Raw genomic sequence first — 10685 nt, 5'->3', positions numbered from 1 at the left:
TTCAATCGTAGTCGGCCGGGGGATTTGAGAACTTTACGACCGCTGCAGCTGCAGCACAAGACCGAACTCGGAAGCCCGGCACACAGATACCCTCTACTCTAGAGACGGTCACGACGCTCGGAAACACCGCTCCCGTTCTCGCGATACTGGCCGGCCCCTGTTCCGGGCTCCCGGCTCCCGCTAGGCCCCTCCCCTCCACCTCAGCCCCTGTGTCGTCATTTCCTGTGGGTCTACAAGCAAAGGGAGAAGATGGCGGCGCTGGGGGAACCTGTGCGACTGGAGAGGGGTGAGTGGGGCCGAGGCAGGGACCGACGTGGGCGGAGGGGGTTGGGGAGTGCTTTATCCCCGGGGGGCGCGGGGCAGCCAAGCTCCGAGACCCGGAACCAGGTTGTCCCTCGCGCTGGCGCCGGTGGCCGCCGACGTTGCTGAGCCCGGCCCCGGGGAGGCCGCTTGCTGTTCCTGACTGATCCTCAGACCCGTTCTGTGTTCACACGAACCGTTCGGGAGCACAGCATAGTTCACCACCACCACAGCACAGTTCACCATCGCCTGTCTGCATTCGCGGACACAACGCTGCACACGCTCTCCCTGGGTGGGCACGGCAGACGCAGCGTTCAGAGATGTGTCAAGCTGAGCAAACAACACACGCCCAGTTCGGAAAGGCTACACACACTGCCCGGTGTTGGTGCGTGCACAACCCAGTGTCCCCGTCTTCACCCACACAGCCCAGACACACAGCGCGTTCCCACAGAACGTTCCCGCGTCCCCTTATTTGTGCCCAAAAGGCATCATTACTTCCACCACAACCTCACTTGTATTCGTATTGGGGGTATTTCCTGGCTGTGGTGCCCCTCCCGGGTACGGAGAAGGTGCTTTAAAAACAATCCTACTGAGGTGGTCTTGGGAAGAAGGTTACATAACTAGGCGGAATCGTGATAGATTGTAAAATACCTGAAAGTGCAGCCTTATTCCTTCTTTACAAATCCTACGATTGCTAACTGGCTGGTGGCTTGCTTTTTAGAGCAGGCTGTCAAGGAAAATAAAACCCGTTCTGCTGAGTAATTAGAAACGGAAAAGCCAGTGGAGGTACAAAGCTATGAGCCTTAAAGGGTCCTGTTGCAGATTTTCAGCATTCCACTCTTCCCCAAATGCTTTATTTCAAATAATTTCAAGCATACTTTTGACACACCAGTATTAGAAGTCATCGGTAAGAGTCAAAAAGTACAAACTAAACATTTGGAGTACTAGTAGTAAACAAAGTATAGGATGGAGATTGAAAATATCTTGCAAATATTAGCATTTGCATTTACACTCTGAATATTAACTTCTCCTCTAAGAAAGGAATACATTTTTAGAATTGTATGTGGAGTCTTTCCTCATGCCTTCACACAAACCAGTGCACGCTTAACATTGTTTATCCCTTATGGTGTTCACTATTTGTAAGTCTCTTTACAAGTGATGTTGTTTTTCTCCAGCCCACCAGACCATTAATTAAAGTATCATTTTTGACAGAGGAGTAGCTACTCTGGGAAGACGTGCTAAGTTAGGCCTAAGACTGTGACATCTTCTCCCTGAACACAGTGACACTGTGCTTTGTAGATGGGAACAAATTTGTTTGGTGTTAACAGGAGTAGGTGTTTTTCTTTGAAAGCCAGGCGTAGGATTCTAACATGTTGGCGGTCTTTTGTATTTTTAAGTGCAGTACAAAATATGAAACTTCATCTCTGGCGTTTAGTTTTGGTAGTCATGGCTTTGTTTTCTCCTATTTAAGAGTTCATTTTAGTTCCACAGTAGTTCCACAGCTCAGAACCTTAGTAGGATGAACTGCCAGTGGATGCTATTTAGCAGAATAAGAAAGTCAGATTACATCAACTCTGATTCTTAATACTTAGCATTCTGTTTAACAGACTTTATTAAGAAACTCTTCCAGCAACCCTACAGTATAAAAATAGTGCATATGATCAAGATCCTGAATGCCTTCAAAGTCATCAAAACAAGATTCAGTGGAACCCCTTTGAGCACATATTGGGTACAGTGTAGGTTCAGTAAAGAGTATTTTACTTTTTCAGTTTTTTGTTAATTGGAAATTTTTATAGAGCTTACATATTGTAATTTTGTAAGTCAGAATATTTGATGAACCAGCACTCCTCATTCACCAGCCATTCTGGTGGTGGGAGATCAGAATGGGGAAAGTCTTTTTCCATTGCATTGGATTAACAGCAGTTTAAGCTTTTATTACCTGCAATTGAAGAATCTACTTCTTTCTTCACTACAATTTATTCCTAGGTTTCCAGATGCAAACACATACGAATTCTATAAAGAAAAAAGTTCCAGTCCTTCAGTATAATATAAAATTCAGAACTTCTTCCATTTAAGACAAAAGGAGGCAAGGAATTTAGAATAATAGGTACTCTAGCCCCCTGTGGTACGAAAAAAGTTAAAAACAAAAATCCAAGGAAGATAGTCAGTGTTGGAACATGACTGAATCTTGTAAAATTTCTTAATTCATAAAATACTTACCCTCACACTTCCCAATGAGAACTGCCTAACATGCTTAATGTATTTGTATAGATGTGTAGAATCCCTTGTTTCTTATGATTAATTGGTCCTGACGTAACATAACATTTATGCTTGCTATATGCCAGACCCTTACCGTGTATTTTTTGTTTTAGTCTTCAGGTAATTCTTATAAAGGAGATACTGCTATTTCCATTTTACAGTGGAAAACAGACACAGGGAGGTTAAGTAACTTGCCCAAGATCACACAGCTGTTACTGAGACCAGATTCACAGTGTTTTAATTAAGACAAGCTCAGTCAAATACATGTTTAGAAAATACAAAACAATTTAGAATAATAGGTACTCTAGCCCCCTGTGGTACAAAAAAGTTAAAAACAAAACTCCAGCGAGAGTTAGACAGTGTTGGAACTGACTGAATCTTATAAAATTTCTTAATTCATAAAATACTTACCCTCACACTTCCCAATGAGAATTGCCTAACATGCTTAATGTATCTGTATAGATGTGTAGAATCCCATACACTGTGTGTCCCAAATACACTGTGTTAATGATCCTAAGTTGAAAACAGACCAGTTAATTTTACTCACTTCTATCATTGTTTTAAATGTGTTCCTGTGAGTAACTGCACCTATTATTGAAGAGTTTTCCTATCTACATACATATTACGTTTCCTTTTGGGAAATAAACAGTGATTTCACTAGCACACTGTTTTATACTGTTCAGTGCTTTGGTTACTAATGATGGTAGGTAAATTTTTATTGACTAAATAGCTTCTGATAATACTGTCAGCTTTTCTGAAGCAGTACAGTGTTCATGTGTCTATGACATTTGAGCTCCAGTCCTTTCCTGTGACATTTAGTACTTTATATTTGATTTTCCTGTGTCTCTCAAAGATGCTGTTTTCCAGATTTTATGCTGGTGCAACATCAGTATTCCTAATCCACAGTAAAATTTAACATTCTTCTCAGACTTTACATTCCCATCCTCCATACATGAACACACACACAAACACACCACACACAAGTTCATACTCATGCTTTTTTTCTCTGTGTTACACGTATTTCTTGTTAGTCGTTAAGGAATGAATCCTAAATGCTGCGCTGTTACACAAGCATTTAGAGAGTATTCTGGGATTTCCCTGGCAGTCCAGTGGTTAAGACTCCATGCTTCCACTGCAGGGGGCACGGGTTCGGTTCCTGGATGGGGAACTGAGAGCCTGCATGTTGCGTGGCATGGCCAAAAAAGAAATAAATATTAGAGAATATTTTGAGAAGATTATCTATCAGTATGTGTTTGTTTAACTATAGATATTTGTAGAGCAATTGAATTGTTGGAAAAACTGCAAAGGAGTGGAGAGGTACCACCACAGAAACTGCAGGCTTTACAAAGAGTCCTTCAAAGTGAATTCTGCAATGCTGTAAGAGAGGTGAGTAAATGGTATTAAAATTTACTAAAAATTTGAGTTAATTAGGGTAAGGTAATATTCTGAAATTTGGGTTCAGAGTTTCTTAAAAAAGTGAACTTTAGAACCTGCCCCTCTTGTTTTTGGAATTTCTAATAGAAAAACATTTTACAAAGATGCATAACTTTGTCTAAAATTTTAACACATTCAGTAACTTCACAAAGAGCTCAAACATGGTATATTCTGAGATTTAAAATCTCAATAATAACTTCGGGTTTTGCAGGTATATGAACATGTTTACGAGACTGTGGACATCAGTAGCAGTCCTGAAGTGAGAGCTAATGCGACTGCAAAGGTACATTTTTTCATTTATTAAAAGGGAGAGGATTCTTCATAAAGGTTTAAAATGTGCAATTATTAGATTCACGATAGGCTTATTTTGAAAACTAACAGTATCTTTCAAGGTACACTAAACTTCTCGATTCCTGAGAAATAGGACTTTTTTAATTGGTTTTACAAAAGATATTTTATGCAGTTTAGATGATGCATTAAAAATATACTTGCACACAAATAATACATATATACATAGTTGCTATATGTAATGTATATATCATTATTTAAATATCAAAATTCTGAGGTATGAATTATTAGCCTCACTTTATTGGTGGGGAAGCATCAGATTAGGTTACTTACCTCAAACCACACCAATAGTTAATGGTAGATCTGGGGTACTCCCCCCAAGTTGCCCTTCACTTTCTCCTTAACCTTAACTCTGCAAATAGGAGGCTACCGCTTCAGAGCTGCAGGTGGTAGGTTTTATGTGCTTTTCTCTGCCAGTATTTTCCTCAGATAATTCAAGCATTGACCTCAGTGTCCATCATATGTGGTTAGAATAAGTTAATATCGGCAGTAGGTGACTTAAACTAGAACTAGTCATTAATAGGTAATTTTTCATTGATAGTTACTGGTTCACAAAAGGCAGTATTGGATTCTCTGTTGAGTACAAACACTTAAACATGCGGATATTATTTGACAGAGTAGGAAAAAAACGATTAAAACTTGGGTTTAATTGCTGACTTTCACAGCTTCCTGAATTTCTGAGCCTCAGTTCCATTATCTGTAAAATGAGGCCTCTTTCAGAGCTTAGAATGTGGTGGTATTCAACAAATCTTGATTTTCTTTCTCTCTTCCTTCCCAATGTTTGCTCACGTACCCTGATCCAACACACAAAAAAATAGTACCAGATTACTTAATTATTATCTTTAAAAGCAAAATGAAACCCAGAATCTCAACTCTGTTAGAATTAGTCTAGATTAGTCTAAATTTGAAAGTTTTAAAGATGTGGCTCTGTTTCACAATTCACATTGACTCTGTGTACCCCTCTTTTTTTCAATATTGAGTTATTTCTTGATGAGTTAGTATACAGTGCAAATAGTACAGCCGCCAGAATGACTGCATTACAAGGACAGCTGCCTCTGTACAGGTTGCGTAGGTGGGCTGCGCCCTGCCCAGAAGCCCCTGGAGGGGCCAGGCTTCCCAGCCCCCAGAGCTCAGGGCTGCTGGCATGTGAGGGGAGGGGTTCTCCTCTTTAGTGTGCACATTGTTCATCTTCCTAGCAAGCCTGCTTGCCAAGCACTGCACAGAAGTTCTGGGCACTGAAAGGCCTAGGAGTGGCTTGAACGACCTTAACGCTTCCTGCATAATCCCAGGGTAGGCTTTTCACTCATCCTCCTTAAAACACCATCTGCTTAGCTTACCTTCACTGCCAGTGCATTTGTGGGCATTCAAACATCAAAAATATTTACTTCAAAAGTGGTTTTTAAAAAGGGACAAAAGAATGAAGTGAACAGGGGCTTCACTGGTGGCGCAGTGGTTGAGAGTCCGCCTGCCGATGCAGGGGACACGGGTTCGTGCCCGGGTCCGGGAAGATCCCACATGCCGCGGAGCGGCTGGGCCCGTGAGCCATGGCCGCTGAGCCTGCGCGTCCGGAGCCTGTGCTCCACAACGGGAGAGGCCACAGCGGTGAGAGGCCCGCATACCGCAAAAAAAAAAAAAAAAAGAATGAAGTGAACAAATGTCCTATTTTTTTAAGTACGTAAAATTTTCTTTCAGGCTACTGTTGCTGCATTTGCTGCCAGTGAAGGACATTCTCATCCTCGAGTTGTTGAGCTCCCCAAAACAGAAGAAGGCCTTGGATTCAATATTATGGGAGGCAAAGAACAAAACTCTCCAATCTATATATCCCGAATAATCCCAGGTGGAATTGCTGATAGACACGGGGGTCTCAAGCGAGGAGATCAACTCCTTTCTGTTAATGGAGTGGTAGGGATGCATTTTATTTCTACTTGTAGCAATGTGTTGTGACCACTTGGGGGTGTACTTGAGTTATAGAAACAGAAGATGTAGGGAAAAACCAAAGAAGCTTTGTAGTTTAGAAATCCCTTGGGGGAATCTTAGGCACTACTATTTAGTAGTGATACTTTTTGAAGCACTTTGTGTGTGTTTTGCTTCTTTCCAATGTAAATTAGCAATGCTTAGTGTGATTTTTATGAAGTAACTAAGCTCCTTAGTAGTTAAGGCAATACATTAAATTAAAAGTCTACCCTCAGTTTAGTCTTATAGAATGGCAATTGCCTGATTTACTTCTGACCTAGTGAAATAATAGGGCATGTAGATTGATATGCTAATTATTTGGAACCTAAAGAGCCAGTTCCTAAACTACAAACAGAATATGATTTAGCAGAGGATTTTACACTGATTAAAATGATAAAGCAGGATTATTTCATAGGTTTATAGTTTGAAATATAACATTAAAAATTTTTTACTTGTGTATATTTTAAACATTTTTCATTTTGAGTTACTTACAAAACCTAGATATTAATTGTGTTTGTGTCTGTGTGGTTTTTCTTTTCCTAGAGCGTTGAAGGAGAACATCATGAAAAAGCTGTAGAACTGCTGAAAGCAGCTCAAGGAAAGGTTAAATTAGTAGTACGGTACACACCCAAGGTCTTGGAAGAAATGGAGTCACGCTTTGAAAAAATGAGATCAGCAAAACGCAGGCAACAGACCTAAAACTTTACACTCCATTTTGCTTTTAGATAGAGAAGTTTTACTTGTGACCTACTGATGGCTGCAATGCCAATGATTGTAAAAAAAAAAAAAACGCTTCCCGTGAAATCCTCCTTGCCATTTTATAAATGCCTATTTTAACATCATTTATGGTTCCAGAGATGCATACACTTTTTTCTGACAAGAAAAAGTAAAAAGGTGATGAGGGCAATTCTGTCCTGCTGTTTTTACAGGCCTTTTTCAACAAATCCAGATTTTGTCATAAAGTTGTTATAGATTTTTAAAAATGCTTTTTTAATATTAAAATGTACTTTTACATTCTTAACCTTTTTTTAGGGGAAAAAAGTTTTCTTTATTTGGCTGCTTATTTAAAAATAACAGTTCTCCATTCTTTTCTTTGCTTTTTTTTTCACCTGGAACATTTCTTTATGGTTTTCCAAGAAATTAAACATAACAGTCTCAGCTACAGCAGTTTATTACACTATCAATGTTAACATTGATGCGTTTTGTATTTGGAACACACACATAATATATATTATCAATGGTAAATTATAACTCAGCACAGTGGAAGTTTTTTACTTTTATTTAAACATAATATATAATGAATATTCATTTATACTGATTTATAAAAGTTTTTAAACACTGATACAATCATTGCTAAAATATGTATTCTTTCATAATATTTGAGTAGTGAGGCAAGAGAATGTAATTTGATTGTTAGCAATACTGATAACATCTTTCTATTTATAGTCAACAATATATCATAAATTACAAATGCAAAAAGAGGTTTAGGTTTCATCTTTTGCAAATTTTTTAATGCTATTCATTTTTATTTAAATGTATTTCTTATATTTTCATTGTTCCATTTCTAGAGATGAGCCAGTTAATTTGTGGTGGGAAATAGCAAAGAAGAAAAAGTAATACCTTTAACTTCACTAGGCTCAAGAGTTACACACTCTTAAGTAGCTCAATTTAAAGACTTGATATTAAATAGGAAAAAGATAGAAGGGTATATTTAAGATATATAGAAATCATGAGGTGATACATTCATAAGAATCTGCAGACGCTTTGTCAAAATGAGTAAGAACTCATTCACTAGTTGGATTTAGAGATGTGATCTTTATGATTCAGCTATAATGATGGGAATTCTGAGATACTTTGATTTGTCCACTGGATGTCACTGTTTTACTGAAAGGCAGCTATTAGTGGATGACGGTGACTGAGGTCTTTTTAAAGGCAGAAATTAAAGAGGTAAGGTTCATTTTGAGACACAACTTACAGGAACATTTGTCAGGCTTTTAAAAATTCTAAGTGACAGGTGCTAGAAAGAAAATAATGGATTGAAATACATAAGGAATTTAGAATAATTATCAACCCTGTGTAAAGAGTGGGCATTTTGTGACATTCCTTCAGGAAGAATAGAAATGTGTATCTTTTTCTGCATGTTTGTGAGCACTGTGAGTCTTAAAAGATTATTCCAGTTTCCAATGATTTTCAGAATAAAAGTCAGCATTGTTATTTATCTTTTAGGTATTGAACACTGGATTGCATGGTTGAATGTGTCTTTAGTCCACTACAAAATGTGCTTGTTATTGATAGGATCATGTTATTAAATTGTATATTTCCAAATTAATTGATGTTTTTAAAATGTTGAGACCAAAGTAGTGTAGAAGAGTTACGGACTTAATTTAATTGTAAAATAATTAGAGGTATTTGTTGTAGAGCTTTATATATTAAAGAGCGGTATCGGTGCATATAAAAACAGTAATATTATTGTTATGCTTGTATTCTTGCATTACATGGTAACTAAACCCTGAAGAAATCTTAGTATTACTACAGCTGCAGTAGCTTTTAAGGGTGTGTCAACATTTCATTATAAATTATAGCTTCCTGGTTCAGTATCTCAGCTGTTTCAGAACTTTCAGCCAAGTTAAACCTTTCTTGGTGTTGAAACTTAGTAAGTTGAGTAAGCTATTTTTTGTTTCTTCTAGAGTAATCCACAATCTGTTCTTTGTGTGGGTTGGCACTTATTTGTAATTCTTAAAATATGGATAGCTTAAAAGAGCCAAATACAGTAGTTTTGCTTGCTCCCGTTGAGCATGAGTAGCAGTAGTTTATTTTCTTTAATGCAGTTTTCATAGTGTATCCCAGAATTTTAAATCCTGACCATAGAAAAATGCAGTCATTCAGTGGCAAAGATGTACGATAGTGGTCTAGTATAGTGAGGAAATGAAGGCAATTTTCATCTTGTAAATGTATGATTCATGCACATAACTAGGTACATAGTAAGTATATAGTAGGTGTTTGATTTGTAAATTATAAATATAAATTATCTTCCCTTCCCAATTTCCATTTATTTTCTTGGTATTTCAAAATGAGTTGACTCAGTGATTCTCAGCCTTAGCTGCACATTAGAATACCCTGCAGGCCTTTAAAAAATAATGACACTTGAGTCCCATCTGATACCAACTCAATCAGAATCTCTGAGGTGGGGCCAGATGCTTAGTTTTTCAGAGCTTTCCAGCTGGTTCTGAAGGACACCGAGGGTTGAGAACCACTTGTTTTCCCCTTTATAAAATGCTCTAAGTACACTTTTGGAAGTATCAGAATGATTCAGTTTACAGCTACTACTAAATAGCTGCAAATGTAATGATTGGTACAGTTTCTTAGTAATTTCTTTAGGAAATAAAGGTACTTGGCATTCCATATTTGGGAAGTCACTACAGCCTCCCTTTTCCTTTTTTTTAAATAAAATCTATCAGTTTAAATGTAAACTTTTAATGTCTGTCATCTTTCTGCCCCCTTTCCCTTTAAAACTTTCAAAAATAAATGTTTATTATTTGAGAAGCATATTTAAAAGTTACAGATGAGAAATATTTTCATTGATAATTATGTGCTATCTTCATATGGCCACTTTATCCATTAGTATAACACTAGGTTATAGTGGCCTAGTTCTTTGGGGTTTGATAATTCAGATGTGTTTTTTAAAAAACAAAACAAAACATTGTCTTCCTTTTCTAAATTTTTGAAAGTTACTTTGCTCAAGTACTTTGGCTCAATACTTTGTTTACAATACAAATGGATATTATAGCATTTAATAGAAGAAATGGCTGTGGATTATCTGAAAAGAATGTCAGCATGACTTGATGTAGACTTAAAAGAATATATGTTGTGAGTATTTTATTATGTGGAATGATCGTTGAAATATTAAGGACTCTAGTAATTGTATTTCCTGAATAAATGTATGTTTATGAATTTTCTAACATATAGTTTTGTTGTTCCTCTACTGACAATCTGGTTTACAGTTTTTATTGTCCAAAATGTTACTAACAGTGTTTCTTCAAAGGTTGTTGTAGTTCTATAATGATGAAATAGTGGAAAAGCCCAAATTGCTTCCACATTAACTTTCAAGAACTTCCAAACTAATTTGTATCTGGACATAGTTTTTAAAAACGTTAGTAAACAGTATGCTTCTACTTTTAAGTTTGAAGTAAAGGAATATAATAGCCAGAATGGATTTAACGCTTTTTCAGTGGATGGCTTCATTTATCAATTTAATTCTGATTCCAAGGCTTATTTAAAATAAATTTGTATTAGTTATATTCTTGTTCTTTGGATTTGAAAAATTTTGATGCAACTACACAATGTGCTTCTGAAAGAAATGTATAAAATAACTTTTAAATGAGGTAAAAGCA

General features: G+C 37.2%; 1 protein-coding gene across 1 annotated transcript; it reads left to right on the top strand.

Moving 5' to 3' along the window:
- The first annotated feature begins 225 nt into the window (after positions 1–225).
- Positions 226–10253, top strand: LIN7C (lin-7 homolog C, crumbs cell polarity complex component). Its single transcript, XM_029209329.1, has 5 exons — positions 226–286; positions 3827–3945; positions 4205–4276; positions 6034–6243; positions 6838–10253. The coding sequence occupies exons 1-5, from the start codon at positions 250–252 to the stop codon at positions 6991–6993; spliced, it is 594 nt and encodes a 197-aa protein (XP_029065162.1). The 5' UTR covers positions 226–249; the 3' UTR covers positions 6994–10253.
- The last annotated feature ends 432 nt before the right edge of the window (positions 10254–10685 follow it).

The sequence above is a fragment of the Monodon monoceros genome, unplaced genomic scaffold (assembly GCF_005190385.1).
Source record: "Monodon monoceros isolate NGI ecotype Baffin Bay Population unplaced genomic scaffold, NGI_Narwhal_1 Super_Scaffold_7, whole genome shotgun sequence".
Lineage (NCBI taxonomy): Eukaryota > Metazoa > Chordata > Mammalia > Artiodactyla > Monodontidae > Monodon > Monodon monoceros.
Note: the sequence above shows the minus strand (reverse complement) of the source record. Positions and strands in the feature narration are given on the sequence as shown.

Coding starts and splice junctions, on each gene's coding strand:
- LIN7C (XM_029209329.1), top strand. CDS start 250: ATGGCGGCGCTGGGGGAACCTGTGCGACTGGAGAGGG. Junction 287..3,826: donor ACCTGTGCGACTGGAGAGGG/GTGAGTGGGGCC, acceptor GTTTAACTATAG/ATATTTGTAGAGCAATTGAA. Junction 4,277..6,033: donor GAGCTAATGCGACTGCAAAG/GTACATTTTTTC, acceptor ATTTTCTTTCAG/GCTACTGTTGCTGCATTTGC.